Source organism: Diplotaxodon limnothrissa, linkage group LG7 (assembly GCF_057381915.1).
Source record: "Diplotaxodon limnothrissa isolate DT_005_m linkage group LG7, D_limnothrissa_male_GT1.1, whole genome shotgun sequence".
In the NCBI taxonomy this organism is placed as follows: domain Eukaryota; kingdom Metazoa; phylum Chordata; class Actinopteri; order Cichliformes; family Cichlidae; genus Diplotaxodon; species Diplotaxodon limnothrissa.
This window is the reverse complement of record NC_140602.1, coordinates 37,912,480-37,937,038: the sequence shown is the minus strand read 5'-3', so window position 1 is coordinate 37,937,038 and position 24,559 is coordinate 37,912,480. Positions and strand designations below refer to the sequence as shown.

General features: G+C 39.8%; 1 protein-coding gene across 4 annotated transcripts in view; it reads left to right on the top strand.

The window, feature by feature from the left end:
* Positions 1-24,559, top strand: part of rxraa (retinoid X receptor, alpha a) — a 160,444-nt gene that overhangs the window by 60,732 nt on the left and 75,153 nt on the right. For all 4 annotated transcript variants that reach the window (XM_085359669.1, XM_085359671.1, XM_085359668.1 and 1 more), the window contains one exon: positions 20,108-20,221. In XM_085359669.1, the coding sequence (XP_085215795.1) occupies positions 20,108-20,221 (114 nt within the window). The remainder of the gene's footprint in view (positions 1-20,107; positions 20,222-24,559) is intronic.

The following is a 24,559-nucleotide window of genomic DNA, read 5'->3' as shown; positions in this document are numbered from 1 at the left end:
CAGTTCTTCACCTTAGGAGCTCAAGCATCTTTTCAATCAACTTTTATTAGGATTTATCCTAAATTTTAGGGGGAATTGATGGAACATTGTATTATTTTTTTGGATTTGCATCATTAGCACTAATCGAAGCACTATGATGCCACATTGTACAATCATATTACGAGACCTACTCATTAATAATTTGTGCTATTGTATCAGAACAAACGCTTCTGCTTACTTGACAAATATGACATTATGGGTTTTATTGGTCATTTGTTTGGGAAATTAGCAGTGGTCACTGGAAAAAATGAATGTCCTCATATCAGCTAAATGACTGTGCTTGCTGTTCACAACTGCCTCAATTGCAGAAAATGATTATATTGTTGATAGTGGCAGTTTTACAGTAGCCACGAGCAAGACTGTTCTTTTTTCCCTGTATTGATTATTATACATTAATAATATATATACATTTGCTCCCAGTTGCCACGCACTCCAAATGTCCACATTTGCATTAACTGCCATCCTGTTCAGTTTCTCTAAATATGAAGATTACAGCTCTTTATATTGTTATTGTACAATATAAAGAGCCTTGATGCAAATGTTGTTGTTGTTTGGTGTTCTATAAATACATAAAAACAAAATTTTTGAAATATAATATAGAAATATGTAAAAATCAAATTCCATTGAATTGAATAAATCTTAAAAAATAAAAGTGATTTTATATTGCCAGTCTTGTGATGCTAGTTACTTACAGAAATCTGTAGTTTATTATTTTTGTCTTTTTGTTTTTCTTTTCCTTGGAGTCTTTCCTGCTTGAATTGAGGATAGTTGAAGCTGCTGTCCAGCTAGAGTAGTTCCTCATCCTATAACTGTGAGCTCTCAAAATACCAGGCATTAGGAAGTTTTGTTCGACTTTCATGCCCACCTTAGAATAAAAGAACTGGATTTGGGCACAACTTCTGCAGAGGCCCTTTAAATCTGCCTGGAAGATTAAAGGCTGTGACTGCAATTATGATAAACAGTAGATCTATTACAGGAACTACCTTCCAGTCTGTGTTACCGATGAGTTTGAAGATATGGAGGGATATTAGCATACGGAAGAAGATTGACAAAGGTCAGCTCAGATTTAGACTCGCAGCCTAAATATGTCTAACAAGTCGGAGCTTTCGCACTATTGCCACAGATCAGATTTTCATGCATGAAAGATACAAGTGCAGAATGATAACATGTGAGATAACAGGGCCCCTCTGTAGGCTTTTTCGTCCGCCTGCAGTAGTGAAAGACCGATTAACTGTTTGTTGACGCCTACAGGTCTAGCATGTTCATACATCCGCCCAGACTGTGGCCTCCTGGCTTAACAACACGCACCTGTGTGCTTGTGCACATGTAGACATGAACATGTGCGGATAGTCTGGAGGGTTTTGTCACCTGTGGTTACAGACCATGCTACAGCCGTCTGGTTTTAGGAATGTACTCAATGGTGCAAAGGTGGAAGGCTCTTAATAGCGCAGGGGGAGGAAGGGCTGTCTATCTAGAAAGGATTATAAAACACACACATGCACACACACACAAAGGGCAGTGCCAATATCACATAAAGACAGATGAATTTAGTGTGCTAATTATTCCACTTTTGAAAAGCACCGCATGCTTTCAAATATAACATTTTTCTACAAGTGACATTTCATCAGGAGCATTTAGGTGGCTGTTCACTCCCTTCAGCCTCAATATTCAGTGTATTTATTATAATCTATTTTAGTATTTTACTGTCCCATTTGGGAAATTTGCTTTGCAGACAGGCCTCGCAATAAAACCACACCGTAGAACCATTTAATACAAAACAATAAGGCCGCATATAACTAGACAGCCATGAAACGCATAGTAAATTGCTCTAATATAAACCCATCTTGACCACAGTGAGTCCACAATGCTGGGTGCACTTATTTCTTTTTTTAACTGAGCAAGGCTACTTAGCTACTCTAAAGTAGAATGAATGAATGCAGAAAGCGCATCAAGTGAATACCGAGTTAAATGCTTATTTAAAACCCCCTCATTGTGCAACCAAGGAAAACATTCAGGATAATGTAAATGGATTATATACATGGCTTTACATCTCTGCCTGAGTAAGGGAAGTAAGATTTTTTTTTTTTCCTCTTTCACTCTCCCACATAATCTAGAATATTGTTTGTGCTATTTAGGGGAAGAGTGTTGAAAAACCAGGTTTACTAGACAGACAGACAGGCAAGCGTGCAGGTGCCGGCCGTGTCTTTGTCGTCAGCATTCTGCATACCAAAGTGCTGACAGTTGCCTGCATGAACGGCTCTGACAAGTTCAACTATCATTTGGGATGCGTTCTTCTGTTTTTAGCCCAGAACTGGAAACGGGAGAAGGCTGACGATTGAGTTGTTGTTATTGGCAGTGTTCAGCTGTTTAGATGTGTCTGTGTGCGCAAGCATGCACTTGGTCTTCAGCTTTCATATCAGATATTTTTCACTATATACATTGACTCATGTCAGTTTTTCATGACGAGCTGAAGGTGTTATTCTCGCCACGTTATAAAAAATATATTTGAGGATCCTAAAGCGGTTTCTGCCTGTGGTTGAGCATGCACATTTCATTGTGTACAAGTCTACGCATGTTGGCTTTTGTATGCCGTCGGGATGATTAACTGATGCTACAGCGTGTATGTACTGCGGGTGGAGTCCCCAACGCTGATTCATGAAGTGGTATATGTGGAGCAGATGGGAATCAGTGTGCTGTCTGGGAGAAGTAAGGTCAGGGGTTGTGGCTGGGTCACACTCTGTGGGAGAGGAGCATGCTCAGCAGAGATGACAGTGATTGTATGTAAGTGAGGGGAAGGGAGAGGTGATGGTAAGGGTGAAAATGAAAAAAGAAAAACAGATCAGTGTGAAGTCAGGGAAGAGAAAGCAGGAAGCATGTTGCCTTTATTTTGGTCCTGCTTCACTCAGTGCATGACTTTTTTCCTCATCAGCGCAGCTATTGTTAGTAACAGAGTTAATTGTTAATTGATCCAAAGAGTGATTAAAAAGAGACAGCTAATCTCCGTCTCTGTGGCACACACACACACACACACACACACACACTCACACACACACTCACACACATATGGACTGTAGAGAATGAGAATGGATGTTTATTGCAGGATCTAGTGGATGCTAAGGTGCCGTGGGGGCTATTAAAGCCCTCACTTAAAAGGGACTATCAGGGAACAAAGATGTGTGCTGCTTGGAGGAGGAAGGGGTAGAGGGGCTGGAAAAAAAAAGAGAGAGAGAGAGAGGCCAGGCAAAGAAAGCAAAGTCCTTGGAAGAGTGAGCAGAAGGAGGGAATAAACAGAGTGAGCACATCTGGATTGCCTCAGCAGCATATTTGTGCAACATCTGGAAAAATTCCCTGGAATTTAAGGCTCCCCTCCTTTCATTTAATTTTTTTCTGCTTTTAACTTCTTCTGTGTCCTTTTTTTTTTCTCTTCCTCTTTTTTGCATCTTCAAAGTCTCTTACCTTCTTGCAGCATGCATGTAAATACTCCCAAAGTAATGCATGTAGAGCCCTTGTAGACTTTATAGCTGCCCAAATTGGGCCCATGTGACCAACTCCCCTTTGTGCTGAGCTGGGCTAATTAAGTGGCAGAGAAGTGAGAGGGCACCCGGCTGTGGATCCAGACTCAGGCCAGACCTGCGCCAAACACAGCTCCTCATAAAACTGAGGAAAAAGGAAAAGCATTCCTCCACTTTTTTTAAACTTTTACTCGTAGTGCTTAAAAAAATACCATATATATGTATATAAATAAAAGAACTAGCGCACTTTTCTGATATAGCTGTGAAAGGGCCACTGTGTGTGATTACAGAAACACAAACGGGCTTTTGTTATTTTTAAAACATTTTCTCTTTCTTTTTTCTTTTCTTTATGTGGTTTGTTGTCATTGAATAAAAAATACGAAGAATGATTTCACAAGCCTTCCTTTCAGATGTAGTATCCCAAGTCGGCCCGAAAGACCTTAGTATTTAATCAACGCCTCAACTTGCTTTATATCACTTAGTTTTCACAGAGTCTGCAGTGCTCTGTTCAGCTAAGAGGCCCTTACAGTACATTACAGATGCACAACCAGGCTTTTGTCTGTCTCCTCGGTGAGATCACAAGAGCGGTTCTCTCCCCTCTCATCACTGGTGAAGCAAGCCTGTGTTCATTAGTGATTAAGATTCAGATGGGCTCTAAGCACCTTCTGTCTTACCTGAGCAAGGCTCCTCATGGGTCGGCAGCGCTGACAGGAAGGTAGCTCTCTTAGAGTGCAGAGGAGAGCACAGAGGTACATGCTAATGTGGCAACTGTGCTGATCAAAAGGGATGCATCGTTGGGCTCCTTCTGATGGGCTTACTTATGCGGGGCCCCCTTGAGAGCTACAGTATGTACAGGCAGGAACAGAGCAGTGATCAGTGAAAGAAAGAAAGGAGGATAGAGGAAGAGAGATGGTGAGTGGAGGGGAAGAAAGAGATACTTATAAAGAGGGGGGATAAATGACAGGCATTTCATCCTTCATCAGGAAAGATGAAGGGAGAAATATAGGGAATACAGAGCAGTTAGCCTCCAATCAGTAAGGTAATGAATCAACATAGTCTTTGACTGAACATTTCTCAGTTTTAGGCCTTGGAAATATCATAATTATTTGTTACAGCTATTACAATCATCTCGCTCAGCCTGTTTTTATGTTGATCTAATTTCCTTTATTATCTGGTGTCTGACAGCAAATACGCTGTCAGTCATTTGTGTTTCTGTGAGGATTGTGATTTTGTGTTCTTTTTTCTCCTCGACGTTACTCTGCAGCTGAGCTACATCTTTCTGCCTGGCTGAGCTGACAAGTTGCACGTCCTTCTAGGAATGCTGATGTTGATGATACTAGTGTGTGTGTGTGTGTGTGTGTGTGTGATGTTAGCTTACAGTGCATTCTAATACTTATTTTAAATATTGATATCATTTCATAGTGGAGGAACATGTAAAAAAAAGGAAAAAATAGAAATGTAGTGAGTTTAGTTAGAGGGTTGTGCTTTCTTTAAAATTTGAATCTAATGGCCGGAGGGACCGAGGATTATTGGATATACACACTACCTTGACATCAAGCTACACTAGAAAACATTGTCCACGTGCCTTAAGGCCATTGTATTTACACACATCTCTGTGTGGTCCTGCAGAATGACCTTGTTTTGGCTTGTCCACTTGCCCATCCTTTGATCCAAATTAACTTTGCTCCTTTGGACCCCAGTTTTTGAAAGGGGGCACCACTGCTCAGCGCTAAACAAATATGACGGTCTGTCTCTCTTGGTCAGTAATTGTTATTTGAGATAAGAGTTTTTACCCTGGAAGGCAGATTTAGTATTTTTGGAGCAGTCTTGCGCTTCACTGGCTCATCATATCTTGTGCTTTCTGCAGGTAGACATGCGAGTGAGGTCATCCATGGCATTTAGGTAGCTTCCGAAAGGTGCCTCTCACCTATTAACCTGGAGCTCCCCACGCTATCAAAAAAGGGCTTTGTTCTTATTGATGTCGTTTTTTGTGCACCTTAGGGCCAGTGCTTAAACACACATACAAAACACGCACACGGTAAAACTGCAAATAATTCTTTTAAGGTTAACCAGAGAGTTTTACTTTTACATCATAAATGACTCTAATATATACACCAAGTCAAATGATTGTTTAGATTTGGGGTAAGTAATTAGTTATAAACCTTAAATTCCAAGGCTGTACACGCTGTGAGGTGCAGAGCTGTGGAAACATAAACAACGTCAAAATAAAATATTAGATTATATCTTGCAGTCTTATTTAAAAAAAATTCAAGCAAAAAAACAAACTCTGATTTTCTATTCTAGTATCCCTGTTACAACTAGTGAGTTTTTGTGTAAGAGGCTTAAGCAAAGCTAAATTCCTCATTAATTTGTTGGAAATTATCAAAATCTAAAAATAGATAATTACACTTTGTACCATTTCACTTTATTTAGAAAGAGAATTTAAATGGGCTGGCACTTATGAAGCACTTTTCTACTCAATTTGAAGTTCTAACATTCACACTCTCTGATGGATCAAACCACCAACCTTCTGAAACGTCTTTCTCTGTCTCCTGAGCCTCTGCTTCCCCAAATATTTGTGTCAGATATGTCACAGATGAATCATTTATTTGCTGTTGTTGTAGGTCTGATAGAAAATGCACAGCGCTGGGCCTCTGACCTCAAAACCTGAGGGTCAAACCGATCAGAGCCAAAGGGGCACATGTTGTTCTGGATACTGGTGTTACATTACATCACATTGATTGGCTTTCATTTGCTGGAGAATCTCCTGTTAGACAGGAAGTGACAGATTTCAGTCCATTGACCAGCTTTTTTCTCTCTCTCTCACACCCACCCACACGTATACATACACACACACACACACTTATGTTTCCGCTGTGTATCTCCTCTTCTCAACCGACCACAGAGTCACAGTGAATGAATGATTGGTATTCCACATACTGGGCTTCAGGGGATTGACTGAGCTTATGGCCAGCTTAGCCTGCAGTTCTGTGCTTGATTGGCAACTGCAGTTTCCTCAGTGGAGTAGGGTGGATGGATGGTGGTGGAAATGATGGGTTGATGGGGTACTAGTGACATTTTGCATCTTGCGACATGCCATCCTGCATTACTCTATAAATGTCTCACTCATACTATTGCATTCAGACAAGCTCCGAGTAATGATGATGCCAGATCACTATTGAAAAGCTTAATTTGGAGGCTGTTTTGGTCAGTGAAAATTTCACCAATTTTTATTTCCACTGTTAACTTCTTAACCTTCTTAAATATTATGATTATGACTAGTTTTGACATTTTCTTTTATTACTTTTTTTGTGGCATCTGCAATTGGTTTGCTAGTGGGCAATCACTTTGCTCTTATTTTGAAAGTTAAATTACCTCGACCCAGCCAGCCCCTACCTGCAGCCGGACCGGGTTCCTGTTGTGCCGACCTGCGGTGGGTAGGGATGGGTATCGTTTAGGTTTTATCCGATACCGGTGCCAAATCGGTACTTTTGAAACAGTGCCGGTGCTTAAACGGTGCTCAAACCGGTGCTTAAAGAATGGAGAACACAAAATTGGTCCAAAAACCTCTCATGTTCAGCTGGTTCACCAGGCCATCAGACTGCTGAACACGTCATAGACACCTCAGCTTCACTACTGGAACTTTAACATTATGCACTCCATACTGTACAGTAATGCCACTGTTTTGCACATGTCTCACTCTGTATATTTTATATATTTTATTTATTGTTTACTCTATTTAATTTGTAAAATATGTGTACACACACACACACACACACACGTAGGAAAATATTTACTATACACATCCAGAAATGCATATACTATTATATATTGTACATATATTTATTAGTTTCAGATGTAGCCATTCTTGTATTTTGCTTGTTTACATTATTGTATTTTGCACAACTCTGTTGCTTGTGAAGCTCGCACACAAGAATTTCACTCACATGTGCTGTACCAATGTACCTGCACATGTGATGTGACAATAAAAGTGATTTGATTTGATTTGATTTGGTTTTTGTAAAAAGATAACAATGTTAGCCTTTTCTGCAGCTATAGGGCATATATGGTATCACTCTTGGCTGGAAGCAGTGCATAAACAATGGAAAAAACACAAACTTTGTCCAAAAACCGCTCATGTTCAGCTGTTTCCCTCTTTTTCTTTGGTCATTTTAGCCTTTTTGGCCAGGGTGAAGGGAGTATCTGCCATCAAACAAGAAGACAGCCGCATGTAGCTATGATGATGTTTGCTAGTTCACCTTACATGCATTAATTTAATAACGTGGTTAGCCTACTCAACGTAAATTACTCACGCAGAGAAGAACGGCTGCTGCTGCCATCATCATCCGTCATCATTTCTGCTACACTGGCAGGGCTAGGGGCCAGGACTCTCCTCTTCGTGTTTTTGGGTATGTTGCTAACTCCGGGTCCGATAACAGGCACCACACCGCAGTAGATGCGCTCGGTGTGAGGTCTCGCAGCAAGCTATCAAATACAGTGCATTTCTTGGTTTTTGGGGAAAAAAAAACGCTATGCGTCGCCAGGTGTTTCATCGGATTTGAGGTGTTACCTCCTTTGACAGTATCAGCTTAAAGCACTTGTTGCAGGCTGCTGAGTTTGCATCTTTTGCTGTGAAGTACAGCCAGACTTTTGACCGCTTCGCCTTGGGCATTTTTAATCTGTAGCTCTGCATAAAAGAACGTACGTACCTGGCCCTGCCTACTATCCTCGGAAACGTAAAATGATTGGCTAGAAGTGTATCACAGCTCAGGAAAAAAAAGCACCGAAATAAAGCACCGAAATGTGCGCTGCTTTTCGGTCTGGTTACTACCGTTTATGTCAGAACCGGTGCCATCATGGCACCGGACACCGGTACCCATCCCTAGCGGTGGGTGTGCCTCCTTCTGCACACACATACATGCAGGCACCACTAGAACGGACCATGCTGTTTATGTGGTGTGTTTTGCATTTAGCCTTTCGATAATATGAGTATGAATCAATATATTCCTCAAGACCTCGTGTTCAGGCTTGCTGGCACACTTTTGCTGTCACACTGTAAGTGATTAAAATACGTGACATCTTTGTTTTTGTAACATTTCACTGTCCTTTGCATTTACCCAGGATAATGGGCAGTGTATGTTACAGCCATTAGCCTGTCACAATGGAACCATCTCCTGCTGGAACCGTGTCCCCTCCTGTTATGATCATTTTCATGCTATCGCAGGCTTTCGCTTTGTTTCCTGTCTCAGAGGGAACGGCTCGCTCAAGTCTTTAATGCTCTGTTTTTGTGCTCATTGAAAAGCCTCGCTTCCAACCAGCATACAGAGTAGCTACACACTTGCTATGCTGAGCCTCATTCCCCCATGGAAGAGAAATAATTTATAAAATGAAATCTACATTTGTTGTGTAAATGACCACATGCTGTAGGATATTTAATCCTGCCTGTAGTCAATCCCAGTCATGTGACTTGACCTAGTTCTCTATGCCTCCCACTGGCTGTCTCTCCCCTTTTTCTCTCTTTCTCACTTTCCTTTTCTCCATTGACTTGCTCTCCCATTGTTTTTTCACTGTCTGTTTTTCACTTGTTTTTGCCTCTTCTTTCTCATTTTATCTCCCAACTCGTGGTCCATCCACGTGTTGGCAGCTGCTCCTTTACATGACTGATCCAGTGACTTGTCTTTTCCTTATGATGTGTTAATATCTTGTAACAATGTAGCTGACAACTTTGTCCTTGATTATGGACTTAAAACAAACCAACTTCAAAAAATGAGACATTTCTCATATAAAAGATGTGACGCCAACTTAGAGTTATTACTGAATTTATGACTTGTCCTTGACAGCCTACTAGAGTTTTTACCAACAGTTTTTTTTCTTTTTCATTTAACTTTGACACTACAGGTGTGTTGGAAACACACTTTTCTCCATGTTTTCTCCTTTTTCTCTGTAAAAGCTAAGTTGAACTGTACACTTCCATCTGCCCTTAAACAGTATCAATAAGCTTGTTCTCCATTTGATTGTCATGCACGTGCATGCAAATTGAGGTTTGTTTTCTTATTCATTTGTAGACATTTTGTGCGTGTTGTCAGTTTGACCTGTGCTAAGCTAAACATTGCTGTCAGAAGCTTTTCAAGAGAAAAAGGAAAGGGGTGGTGTTTTTATTACTTTTCAAACAATACCATTTAGATTGGAGGATATGATAGATGGATAAACTGACACTTATCTGGATGAAAGCGTAATTCCAGCCAGCTTGGCATATCCTCAACTGGAATGATTTGGTTGCCTCTTGGAATGTGTGGCATGCATCTGTTCCTGAAGAGCATGAGAGATCACTCAGGCTTTGGAATAATACTCCAACCCATAACAAGCCTCGGCTGTTTTACTCACTCATGGAGCACTACACACTTTACATGTCACTGAATGCATGGATATTTCCCATGTGCTCCAGCTTCCTTCCAAAGTCTAAAGACATGCATGGTGAGTTAATTAGTGATTCTAAATTGCCAATAGGTTTAGCGTGTGCTTGGTGGTCTGTCTCGTTCTGTTAGCCCTGCAATGGCCTCACGACCTATCCAGGATACACTCCACTAATGTCAGCTGAGATCTACAAGCAAAGGAGTGCAATCAGTGGGTTGACCTACCAAGTCTGAAATGACGTCTAGAATTAGAGATGAAGCACAGAAAAAATTATGAATCGCATGCAGTTGTGGTGCTTGTGGCATGAATGTAATATTTTTCTATAAAATGTAATAAAAGTCATTAAGATGAACCTGTTTGCAGTTGAGAGTAAGCATTTGACTGCTGAACCAAAAGACTCAGCAAGGTTGGGTTCCTCATAGTATTTCACAAGTTTTTACACGTGTAAAGATCCAAAGAGCAAGTTGAGATCTTTAGCCAGAGCTTTCCTGGAAAACTGAACCTTTCCAGGTATTTGGTAAAGATCAGAGGATTACTTAAACCTTTGGTGGAAAATCAGTTTCATTAAGACTTTCCAAAGTTTTTATAACTGTTCATATATGAGCACAGACTCTATTATATACTTATAAATTATATATTTACATATAAAATGTATGCATGAATGAAGAACTATGATTTGCTATGAGTTTTCTGGTAATTCCAGTATATGTGCATTTTTGCGTTTCCCTAAGGTTCAGCACACTTAAGGTATGTCCATAATATCGGACCTGATGCATGAAGGCTTATACTGGAGAGAGCCCCGTTGTCTCCACTGGTTATTTTGGCCCAAACTCTTCATTCCAAAACTTGACTTTTCTCCATAAGCACTCTCTTCCTGTCCAATTCTTTCTAAGTCCAGCTTGGGTCTTTCTGAAATATTGATACTGAATGAGAAGTGTATATTTTAGAACTGATTTCATGTTGAATTGAAAGCCTGGACAGGATTATGCAAGTGTTTTTTGTTTTGTTTTTGTTTTTGTTTTTCAATCTGGAGTCATCTGACCCTAATGGAGCTTTCCTGTCAAAAAATCTGGAATCAGTATTGCTGGTTTTATAATTTTCCATTCATATTTAATGGCTCCAACGTAAAGAAGCATTTTAGACAAAGAGTGCACTTTATCCTTGTCTTTGAAACTGTCTTGCAAGTGGTCTGCCTTGTGTAATTCTTATTCTACTGTATTATGAATTTCACTGTTTTTTTTTATTGTTATGCTGGTTTTTGGTCCACACCCATGCAGAGCAGCTGGAGCACCAGATGTTTTTGTTTCAAGTTTTGAATTATGTACTACTTCACATTAATGTATTTCACATAGGAGACTCAGTTTCTCAACATATGTATTTTTTTGTTATTGAAGTATTTATGAAATGTTGCTATAACTTATTTTTTAAACTGATGTACTTATTCATGAGGGTCTAAAAACCTCCAAATTACCTTGTGTGCGTGTTTGTTTGTTTGTTTTTTTAAAAATGCTTTTATAGCAAATTATTTCACTGATGATAAAGAAAAAATGTGAGGACGTTGTACAATCTTTTGGTTGTAGGCTGGTAAAAATTGAAAATAATAATTTCTGGATTGTTAAAGGCTTTTTACACAGTCTTGTGAAGCATTCCACGTGTAACCTCTATTATCAGTAATTTCAGAAGTAAAAGCTTCTTCTAGCCAACATGAAAACACTAAACTTTTCGCTGTTGTTGAGTTGGTTAGAATTTGACTGTGTCAGCTCAAATGAGACTGGAAGTACCAATAACGGAGAATGAGAAAATGCTAATGTAAGTCTTGCAAGCGTAAAGCTTGATTGTTGAATCTGGGTCAGAGTTATAAAACATATTGTTCAGAAGAGAAGAATAGATGACGTCTGTGGCAGCACAGGTCCTTCCTTCTGTTTTGACCATCGTTGTTTGTACATGTTTACATCCTCGGCATGTGGGTTGAAGATGTACTAGGCTGAGGCAACAGGAGGTGGTTAATGGGAGACTGTGTGCTCCTGTAGAGATGGAAGCGTGGGCGTGTGGAGACAATTTAGCAAGCTAACAGGAAGCGTGTTCTGGGACCTTCCGCTAAGACTCAGGCAGACAGTGAGTGGGGCACAGGTCGCTACACAGTACCACACCTTCATTTTGCCAGAGAGCATCTCTGTTCAGCTGTTGGTGCGTTAGATTTTCCCTGCAGAATGTTCATCTGTGTACCATTGTAACCCAGGTCCCACATAACTATGATAAAAGCTAGAGTGTATCATAAAATGAAACTGGGCTTGAGTTTGTTGTATTACTAATTTATACCAATACCTTCTGATTAAATTAATCTGTATTTTATGCAAAAAATGTATCTCAACAGTTATTTATTTCTGAAGGGAAAAAAATAACATGAAGGAGAGTCACTCTTTTTTATGAAATGAACTAAAATGCAATTAACCAATGTAAAAATTAGTGCATGGGATAAAGATTTTCAAAATAAAACACCAGGTCCCTTAAGTTCTAACCGTTCTTTCTTTCATAAACAAAACTGTTTCCTTACACCTTTTAAAGTGGAGAGAATTTCACCTTTTGAATGCATATGGGTACCACTAAAACAGTTCTCATCAACTTAAACAACATTTGTACCAGTGTGCCTTGACACACACATTTACTTGTCCAAATTAAACCTGAAGAATCGTATTTGTTGGCCTCAATGATAAACCTTAGATGCAATCCACAATGCGATGCCTCACGACATCTTCTTCGGACATAGCTTGTGTCCGCTCCCACAGGTTCAGCCTTTACCACTCATCGATTTTATTACCATGAACTGCTTCTTTTTTCAATTTTTTTTATACAAAAATCTGAATAATTTCAGCCATTTTTTTACATTACTTTCTAACATAATTTTCTTTGATCACTCTAAAATGTCAACTATGATAAGGAAAAATAAAATCGAGGCCCTGAACTTAGGCCAGAACCGTGTCCAATTGCAACTATTAATCACAGCTAAAAATAGCACTTTTGATGCTACACTGAAGCCGTGCAGAGCAGGGTGAATACTGCAAAGTATGGCCTGAATTTCCACCCATGATCCATTAGAGGAAGCACATAAAACAAAATTTTATCTTTCCCTTTCTGGTGCTAATATTTCACAGCTGAGAAAGGGCCAGTGTGTGCTTTGCCAAGGGCTGCTGGTGTGGGCAGATAGTCCGTCATGTGAACGGCTACTGTAAAGATCAGCAGAGGGATAGTAGATTTTTAAATGCTTCCTTGTGTCCTTCCTGCGTGAAAGGAGCCTCTTTTACCCTTACAGCTTTTTTTGAGTCCAATCACACAAATTTGATTAGAGTCGTTTGCCCAAGGAGCTACTCTGGCTGCTGGGCGGCAGTGAGACCCTTGTTCCCCTATTTGCCCTGGAGAAAGGTTCTGACGTACACAAGTAGCCTTTGAACCCCCCCCCCCTTCCCCTCTAACCTCATTTACTACACTCTTAGTTTTTCTTCCTGCCTCTGTCTGTCCGCTCATCAGAGGCCTTCTGCTGGCTTCATCACATCACACTAAGTGAAACCTAGAACTCTTAGATGTGAACATGAACTGCTGCATTTGTGTCCTCTCTGCTAAACACTACTGCTTTGGGATGTTTTATGCAAAAATAAAAGAAGGAAAGAAAAGAAAAAGAAAATTGCACATGCCTGCCTGTTGGAAGCTTTCAGTTAAGTTTGAGTCATTCTATAAATATATTGGCAAACAATGCATGGCTTTTATTTTGGGTCTTTCTGCAAACTTTAGTCCTGCAGAATTCAACGCAACAAGTAAAGAAACATAAAGCAGAGTTGCTGCTTGTTGTGTTGAGCTCTGGTTGAGAGTTATGTGCAGACAGTGATGCACATTCTTATCAGCATGACTAGCAAATGTCATGCCTTGTGATTATAAGGTCGATATGGAAGTAAAAAAGCAAAAGTGTTCTAGTCCAACACATTTAAGAGCCAACAAGGTGGTGTAGATTGTAGTGCACACTCCTCTGCAAATGTACTGGCAACCAGCAGCTGTTGGACTGGTGGTAACTGGTTAGAAACCCTACTGAGTGGTCAGGTGAAATGGAGGCTATGCCTAAACACTTCCATCTGTCATTTGCGTTGAATTGTCACACAACTCTTGTGTCAGAACATTAAAGTTTATGGAAGGAAAGTATGGCATATATTGAGAACAACAATCAATCCAACAGCTTGTATTGATGGAGGTGGTGGGTTTGATTACTTGTACCCAAATTATGTATAAATGAAAGGACAAATAGATATGTCAGTTATTGCTTTTGGTTTTGTTGCTTAACATTCCAATACCAACTAATGCAATTACCTGTATATTTACCTTTCTCTATTGATTAAGCAAAAGTTTTTTCCGTCAATTATATTTAGAGAACAAAAGTTATCAAAACTAGAAAAAGGCTATAGGTTATAGACAGACAGGCTTCTCAATAACAGCCCTAATGTTACTGTTTTAAAAAAGGTCATTCATGTCAGTTCTACCTTTTCTATAGAGGCTTTGCAGCTTCGAATGTGACACCAGGGCAGCTTCATTATCCTGACTGTGTGAAAGTGCAGACTCAGTTTCAGACAATGTAGGAAGGCATGTTGGGTTTTTTTTTGGTTTTTTTTAAGAACCGTTACAGAAAGGTGCTCTTGTTCATTTCAAAAGCACCTCAGTTTAGGTCTCACAAAACACAGTCGCTTAATAAGTCATTCAATAAAGCTGTCCAGTTAACTTTTTTTATTGCCAGTCCAGACCTCAGCAGCAGTTGGTTTTGTGACTCACAACTTAAAAGTAAAAAAAAAAAAAAGGTGTTGCAGATTTTAGTCGCAGTTTTTTCTTTTCTTTGTTGTTGTTGTTGTTGTTTTTCAGTTATGATTAATAAACTTCCTTCCAAAGGTAGTTTTGCTACAAATAATCTAGGCTTGTTGTGGCTGAACCTGAAAATTATGTCTTCCTGCCAAGGTCTTCACAGGTCTGTGTCAGCAGATTTTTTCTTAACCGTTCATTGTGACTAAAATAAGCCTCATAATCGGAAGGAAGAGCAAGTCATTAACCTACAGAATCTGCAAATTTTTGATTTAGATTTCAGTTTCTCTGCTTATAAGCCAAATCAGCACTGATAAAAGGAACTTATTGTTTTAGGCTAGAAATTAAATACATAGCAGAGGCCTGCAAATCCTACAAGTGTGTGATAAGGTCTTTCACTGACCTCTGTCTGGTTTGGATACTCAGGGACCCCTGAGGTTTCACTAACAGGGGGATTATATTCCAGGGAAGTAGGAATTCCTCTTATATGTTTTTTCTCCCCAAGTCCACTTGAGGTCCTGCTAAAAAGGTGCATGTATAGTGCCTGTTCAGTCACCAGACGGTTAGACAGGTCTGCTCAGAAGCCTGCATTCACTAAAATGTACCCACTTGGACCCAAATGGGCGCTTGCATACTCACGAATGTGGAAAGTTTAACACCTGTCTAACGTGGTCGAAGCTAAGGTGAAATTTTAGCCCAGAGGTAGTGTTTCTGAAACTGAATGAGGGCATGTAATCAATACAGAGAGGCATGTAAAAACAACAAGTGCATTATTTCCAAGTTTGTAAAATATGTCATAGCTATTTTTTGAACAAGCATCCTGCTATTATCAGCAAGTAGGTATGGCTTCTAGAGATCATTGATTTTTTTTTTATTTTTTTTGGCTTTGTTGTCGTAATAGATCTGCCCAGACTTTGCTCTGGCTGAGATAAATGCAAGTTTAATGACATGTTTTTGCACGGCTTCCTTCTTCAAAATAGATTTCATCTAGTGGGAGGGAAGACAGTTTGCTGATGAAGCAAATACACGCAGGGACAGGCTGATGATCAACAAATAAGGGCAGCATTCCTGTCATTTCTGAGAGAAATGCTTCACTCAAGAAATGTTTGATTATCAGTGGATGGATCTTGCATCTTATATATCTAAACAGATGGGGGAAAAAAAGATTTGCGTCTGTACACAGGATTTGTTTTATTGAATGGTAACTACAGGCATAAGGAGGCGATGTAGGTGGATGATGGAAATCAGATGAAAGTAAATAGCTACGCTTGATGTGTGTCATTTAAAATATAAACACAGTGTGTTACAGTAACCTCTGACATAGTGCTAACATAAGACCGGGCCAATTAATTTCATGATTAATTAATAAATTTAAAAAAAATACATTTATATCATGAGCACAGAAAAAAAAAAAAATAATTTAGCTTAAGGTGGGGCTTAAAAATGGGGATTTTTAAAAATCAATAAACCGATGTAAGACAAACAAAAAAAACAGAAGGACTTGGAACAGCATAATCAGTGTAATTGTATGCTATTTTATACACAGAGAATTCAGTAAAATACATATCTCAAGTACATGTCGGCAAACACAATTGAGCAGTTGAAATCTCCTTCTGTGCATGGAGGTTTGAGGCCTCCTTCAGCCGAAGGTGCCAGTCATGATGGTAACAGTAACGGTTGATGGCCCCCGCTGTCCCATCCTTCCAAGCACTCTATCAGGATCTTAGCCCCTGAAGTCCCATAAAGGAAGGGCTTTTTTATTGCACCTTGGAGATGCATTAGCGGGCCAATGAACTTTGACCTTGGGCTTGTTCACCCTGGCAACATACTGTAGGACATGAACAATCCTTACTCTTCAGGAGAATTCAGCTAGGAACCCTTAAACTCATAAATGCTTGAATGCATTTTCTTCAACAGGCCCCAGTTTGTGAGGTCTTGTAAATTCTGGAGACCTAGTCATTTGTTTATCTGCAGTAAATAAAAAATGTGCTTAAATGAAAATGCTGCAGATTTCACCTTATCAGTGGGTTTTGTTATAACGCCACATTTACACACCTTTGTTTCATTAGAACCTTGTCATTAAGCCTTTCTTTTATTAGCTTTATATCAATAAAAAGCCCTTCTTTCATTAGCAGAACATCTCAAAGGCTTGCCTTCATTAGCACAAGGTTGTAAATGCTGGATGGGATTTCATTAGCAGGCTGTCTTTAATGAGGAAACTCCCAGCGTGTTTACATTGCCCTGATCCCCCATGATGGCTGGAAAGGATAATGCCGATTGGCTGTTAAAGGAAGGTTTTGAGCTTGTCCCTGGAAGATTGGATCATGCAGTTATTAAAGCCAATGAGATCCTTGCCGCTTAGAAATGAAGTGCAAGATCAAACACTTTAGTAATCAAGATCCTGCTTGAGTATATGAACTAAGGCATAATGATGCAGTGCTGGAGAAGATTTAATGACGAGACATGTACCAACCTTACCTTTTACAACAGCAGGTCCGGAACCTGCACATACATGTCGTACACTTTCATCAAGTCCTTCAGGGTTTAAAATGTAAAGCCCTTCACTCAAAATGATTTATCGAGCCAACAGAAAGAAAAAAAAAAGACGGATTCCTGTCAAATGTATCATTCTTGAAGTATTTTTACAGCTGCCAACTAAACATTTGATGATTCATTCCTTTTAATTATGTTTTTGAGATTTAAACTCAAGTTTTTTATCAGCAGCAACGTAACCAACTTAGTTTTTCTTCCTTCTTTTTTTTTCTTTTTTTTTTTTTAAACCATTTTTTTGATATATGGTAGGTGTTTTTACAATACACATTGAGGTTTTGAGATCATTTTCAGCTTCAAACGAATTTTTCTCTCTTTTGTCTTTACCTCTTCCTTATTCTGTAGTGAAATTTCAGATTGCTTTAACATTACTTTGTCTCGTGGGAACATTATTCCAGTGGATTGCTTTCAGAGTAAGGCTTTTTTTTTTTTTTTTTTTTTGTGGGAGGTGGGTGTTGCTGTCTCCTTAGTTTACTCCTGACTTTGGAAAAGTGCAACTTGACTGGGAGGTAGGGAGGTAGGTAGGGCTCATATGGAAATTCCTTAATGTTTAGTGACATTACTCGAAGCACTATACCATGTGTCACTGTTTGGCCTCCAGCCCCTTTCTTCAACCGGGAGTGTGTCGTGTTTTTGAAGAACTTAATTTGGCAAAGACGGGAAAAATATGGTTGAGTATGGCAGAACTATTGTGTTCCGAGATTCACTCCCTCCCCCTCTCTTGCACCCTTCTTCTCCTTCTCCATGAGTCCTGACACAGTTCCTTCTGAAGAACTACTCTTGTGTGTATGTTTGGTTAAAAAATGGTGTGGTTGATTCATTTTGATGTCCTTCTATTCAGCTTGGAAAGAAAAGAAAAGTCATGTTAATTTATTTCATAGTCTACAATAGAATATTCTTATCTGTAATTAATAATGCCATAAAAGTGATTTGAGTCACTGTGTTAGGGTGGTGATGAGATGGCTTGCACAAATATATAATCTGGTATATCATATTGAAATGATCTTAACTCATACTTGGCTTCCAAGCTAAGAGTAAAAGATTTAACTGCATTATGGTTTGGACTAATCCCATTAAATTGACAGCGCACTTACAAATCACACACACACACACACACACACACACACACACACACACACACACACACACACACACACAGAGTCTGTTAGGGTATTGTTTTCTGAATCGCTCGGGACTCTTTGCTGTTATTTTAAGATGACATTTTCCAACATCTGATGACAATGATATGATGCTCATTAAGTGATATGCGTGACACGAGAATAAACAGGCTTTATTTTAGTTTCATGTGTTCCTCTTTGCCTGTTTTATTTAATTTGTGATATTCAAGATGACCTCAGTCTGTCTCTTTGCTCTGACTGATCCAGACTTGAATTATCTTGCCAGTCCCTGAATCATCTGTAATACTAATGAATGTGTCGAATAAGAAAGCCCCACCTGCTCACATGTCCATATGATTGCACATGCACTTCCACATGGTACACCCTTAAAAGCAGGAAAAATAAATATCAGCATCTCAGACAGCTTATCATGGGGAACTAATTCAATATCTCTTTGCCTGTTTTAAATGTCATTCTCTGAGCTCATCTGGAGTGACATGTTTTTCATGGTGGTAATAAAGGAGCTTTATTGGGCTCAGACAACAGCGATGGGGAGGGCTCTTCCCCTTGCTGCTCTTGATGTTTGCAGAAAATCCAAAAGTCCTCCTAAGGAGTGAATAAAGTTTGGATTTGCAGAGGTCCTCTAATGCCAATAAGATCTGCTTGAGCTACCCTGTCAATAAAGATGGAGCGACTGCTTCTCTGCACACACAGGTTTTCCTTTTGGCTGCGTTGTAGGTGAAGCAAAATACCACTCATATTCCACTTTCAGTCCATTTATAAGAAATAATAAAAAATGGTATCATCATCAATCATAAAGGTTAGTGCTACTCAGTCTGGGACATTTTTGTAATTTGATATTAATAGATTTGTAGTTCTTTAAGCTCCATCATGAACCTCCTGTATTCTTCTCTATTTTGTTTTAAGTTCATCAAATTGAGGACTTTGGGATAGTATTAGGGTTCTATAATTCAGGACAGATTTCTCCAAACATTGCTGTTTTGAACAATCTAGATTTGTTTGTTGAGCTTTTCTTTGCTGGATGATGTCAGTGACTTGTGAGCACTTGCCTGGAGGGCATACAGCATCCTCAGTTGCCTTATTGTGCCAGATAATGGCTTCCCTATTGAAAATGACCACTGCGACCCCTGAGACAGACAGTATGACGGCCTCCTCCATCCCCTTCAGGCACCCCAACTTACTCTGGCATTTTGACCACACAGAGCTGCTAACCTTAGTGCTGTGCCCAAAAGCCTTTTGCCTTTCCACAAACCAGCCCTAGCCAGCGCTCTGCAGGTTCTGTCCACTCTGTGGAGCCTTCAAGGCTGGATACAGACATACAAAACTCATGGGCAGTGAGCTGGCTCAGTGCCACAAGAGAGGTGTTTAGGGTGATGTACACCTGATTACAAATTTTATTATTAGTAACCTTTATTTAACCAGGAAAAGTCCCATTGAGCTTAAAAACCTCTTTTTCAAGGGAGTCCTGGCCAAGAGGTGACAAAGCTATACATTTTGAACAGTATGCTGGTGCTGATGATGGCCCAATCACTGTAATGTCAAAGTTTAATCTGCTTTATCATCTTCTCCATATTCCTCCTGTCTTTTGTGTTTAATTTCTCTGTATTTCTTTCATTACAGGGTTCTTGAAGCCCCAGTGCTCTCTAGCTCCTCCGATGCAGCGAGGTCGCTCAGGTGACGCTTGTTCCTGTTTTAGTGGTGTGTGCCCCCTCCATGACCGCCGTCTATCCTCAGGTAACACCAACTTGTTAAACTTCTTGTTGATACTATGTTGCTTTGTTCTTTTGTTTGATCTTGGGGAAAATATGAGGGAATACACTGTGCAATCTAACAGGTAAGAAGTCATCTCCAAACCTGATGCACATACATGTATACGCCTCACAACCTCTGGTTTGAGGTGTGGCTCGGGGACCCTTTCAGGAGGCAGTGTTCCGTCTGGTTTTTATGATTAATGGTGTCTTTGCATGTGGAGCCCCAATGATGGACAAGTTAACAGAGGTGCTCTGAGAATGGCCCCCTTCCTCCCACCATCTCAGTCGGCCCTCTCAGACAAGCAGAGGCTGACATCAGTGGGTATTCTGAACTGAACTGTCTGGTATGTGGCTAATGAATAGGGGTCCAAACTGTGCAGAACATGTGGTTAATGCTGATACATTTATCATTCCATCCCTGAGGCTCCCTCATTCAGCATTATCAGTGCTGTTACCAGCTGAGCTGCCTGCCTTGTGATGAGAGCATGACTTGTGTGCTAGGACAAAGTCACTTCAACATACACTATAAAAAAACAAACAACCTCTGAGAACATCTGTTTGATTCTTCTGCACAAAGTAGAAGTGTTCTAAAATCGAAATCTAAAAATTTTTTATTAGTTCTGAAACAATTTTCCTAAGCAAAAACCTTTATTTTTTTAGCCTTCTGTTGTTGGAGAATACAAACATTTTCTGAAAGAAATCCGTTTCCTTTTAGAAACAAATTAGCTCAGAGTTTTGATTATTTTGTTTCATTTTGCACTGAACTGCAAATTAATCATAATTCTATCCTGTTTTGTTTGATCCCCCCCCTTTTTTTCTTATTAAGTGCTCTCAGATGCATCTGAGGAATTCATTTATTGAGGTGGTATATTGGATTTAAAAAATAACGAGTAAATCTTATTAAACATTCGAGAACTGTTGATACGTTTTCAAAGCTAGGGAAAACACCTCATGTCCAAAAACTCAAATAGTTCTATAATCAGTAAATTTGTGGGTTTTTTTTCCTTTTTAAGGATTACCAACACAATTCGAAACAAAAAGTTCAAGGCTTTGAATCATAAGTTTTGCTTAACTACAAAATCTGATCAGTCTTGTTGTACAATCTGTGTGTGATAACCAAAGATAGTATCCATGCATGTTTCTTTCAAGTCTGCATCAAAATTGCCTTTAGGACTTTCCACATTTTAAATCGTCTTATTAAATCTGACAGTGATCCAAAAGAAGAAAAGATGCAATCCAATTTAATAATAAGATTACACTAATTTTATTCATTTCTTTGTCTTGTTGTAGTTGTTACTGCAGTAAACGTTTTCCCTTGAGAATGAGACACATTGTTATCCTTGAAACACTGAAAGGGCTCAAAAGACGGGAAATTTTGAATGGAATAATATTGTTCATGTTGTATACAAGATTTATACCTCAATGCTTGTGCAAATTGTGACCTAAGCTTTGTGGGTTTTGTTGTCCATCTGCATGCTATTCTCATATTATTGTATTTCTTAAATGATGCCATGCAATTTAGAACAAACAGTCACTTTAACTCTTGAGGGAATGCTTAGATTTTCCTCATAAGCAGTCAAGGTCACTGTCACCTCATGTCTGTCACACTCTTGTGCAAACCACGAACGCCATGGAGAGAATTTCATTACACCTGGCATAAACGTACACCATGTGCTAAAAGGTAAACGGGTTTGAATTTGGTGGTTAAAGGTCAAGGTCACTGTGACTGCACAGTGTTGGCAGTATTGAATAAATTATAGGTGAATTCTTGCAAAATTTTACACTGCTAACTATTAAAGTAGAATCTTGAAGAGATGGTATTTTATATCCAAAAATTCACTGGCCAAGTGTTCACGGAGGGAGTCTGCGTCTTGTTTTGTTTTTTAACCATAGTTTGTGTATTTATTTAAAATATTATTGGTTTTTATATTTTTTTCAAAATCAATAGTAAATCTTAACTGTCTTCTTTTCTCTTCCTGCTCTGTGAAGGGGGGAGAAAATGAGAACCCACTACCCTCTCTTTCACAGGCAAATACTTTCATATGGACAAGTTTCAGCACGATGAGGTGCACAGTTATTCTACCAACCTCGCCCCCATCTTTGTGTATTTTGCAGAGTTGTCTTGATTGATTGCAACATATTTTACTGTCAGAGTTTAATAATGAGGGTGGATGTGTTTTCCGAACAATTGGGACCATCTGGATAAGTTGTGTAGTCTCACTGAAATATGTTAAAGGTTTTACGTCTTTGTGTTGTGGCTATTTTAAGACTGGTAGGACACCAGGTTACAAGTAACATTAGATTATTTTGTCTGTGTCAGACTCAGGGGCAAATAGAGAAGAGAGGAGGAGTTAGGGGAGTGAAGTTTCTTTTCTTGTTGCTATTCTCGCATGAGTTGTTAAAGTAAATCGGTGGTGTGTTAAGCAGCCAAGAGCACTGGATACCTCCAGAGAAAGTTACCTAACTGTTAAGTCATAGCAGCAGAGGGGTGGCTAGCCGCTCTGGAGTCTAAGTTTATAGACTCTGTAATAATCTGTGGGTCTAATTATGGAATATGTTTCTATAAATTCACCAGTGCCCCTAGATTGTGTGATTGTCTTCCAATCATGATGTTCCAGCTGCCCAACTATGGCCACAATGACAAGTTGCTGTGGGGGGCGTGAGGCGTGTAGGGGTGACCAAGCAGCAGGTTTCTGGGAAGGCTTGCGAGCCTCGCCCGGGGGAGCTGTATTCAGCAGTGATCTGCTGAACTCCGGGCAGCACACTGATGTGGCTCGGCTCCGGTTTCAGTGGTTTTACATTGTTTGGGCTTTTCAAAAACAAACTTTTACTGGAAAGGGACCGTGAGAAATGTAGTATTCAAGACCTCACTTTTCCACAGGATAATGTTAGAAAAAAGGCAAAACATTTAGGGCCTCTTTTCACTTTTTTTTCTGTTGCTTTTTAATGAGAACAAGAAGTCATGATGGGATATTATTTTTTTCTATTTTGGAAATGTGGTGCATGAGGTTAGCGAGTGTAAAAGAGAGACAGCATTGAAAACAGAGCTTTTTGAAAAAGGCCTTCACAATGCAAGCCTTGTGCTGTGATTTGGTCTGTCCTCACCAAGCTGAGCAGAGGAATGGAAAAGATTATCCGCAGGAATGTCTGGGGTGCCCTCAAACGGAGCAGGCCTCGTGACTGGCCAATGGGAGCGAGGCCTGTAGAGCGGTGGGCTAATTTTTTCCTGATGAACTCAGCTGCCTGTTCCACAATGCAGTCTGATTGCCAGGGCTGAACTCGCATATGGTCCGTGTTTGGAGGGTCCAAATGACAGGACCAATTCTGCCTGGAGAGAAAAGGGGGTGGGGATGTTGGACATAGATGATCATGACTGGCTCCCTCTCTTGTTATTTCATTAGTTCTGGATGTGACTGATGCACCAGAAACTCAATCTTGAGTATCCGGCACTACCTGCAGAGATTAACCCTCCAGGTGTATTGTTATCTTGTGATTTCTAACTCTCTATTGATTATGTTTTAATAAGTAACAATTACACATAATACCAAGCAGCATTAGTGTTTAATGCAGCCCTGTTTCATTGCAGTGCCTCAGAATTATCTCACTGCCTCACAAATCCTGCCAATTCATTTGGAACCCGTTTTCTATTCTGACTACATGGAAAGAGGCTTCATTATCCCTCCACTTAGAACCAGCCCAGCGTAAACTGTAGGGCTAGTGACACAGCTCCATCTCCTTGCAAGAAATATGTGTTTACTTGCTCATTGTTTTTTCTGTGTGTTGCTTTTCAGAATTAGTTCTGCAGAAATACTCCATGTGGTGGGCCTCTGGAGAGAGGCAGCATGTGTTTGTGGACCTTGTGGTCACACAGCAGGGTTTTAGAGTAGCGGTTGGAGTGGGGAAGTGGGGTTAATGTCTAGTTAAAGTGGCTCCCGGCTCCTCATATTTCCCATCGTGGAGTCCTGAAGAGGTGAGGAGGGTCATAGGGAGGGAGCTCGTTAGCCTCAGTGTGCTTCGTGCTCCCTGCTCTCTAATTGGCTGGCTGGAGTCAGTGCTGTTCCCGGCTGCTTCCTGCTAGGTCAGAAGCCAACAGGGCTAGAAGTAACTAAGCTGCAGTTTATGGGTCCTGAACCCCATTCATCGGGACAGACAAGTTATTTTTATATTTTTAATACACAAATTCGAAGAATCACAACTCATCTCATGCTAAGCCCAGTTAATTTCTGCGTGTTTTTAGTTGTATGTGGTTTACTTATAGCCAGAGCACTGGTGTTTGTCCTCACTACGATAAGAACTGCCAAACTTTAGAGTTAATTAGATG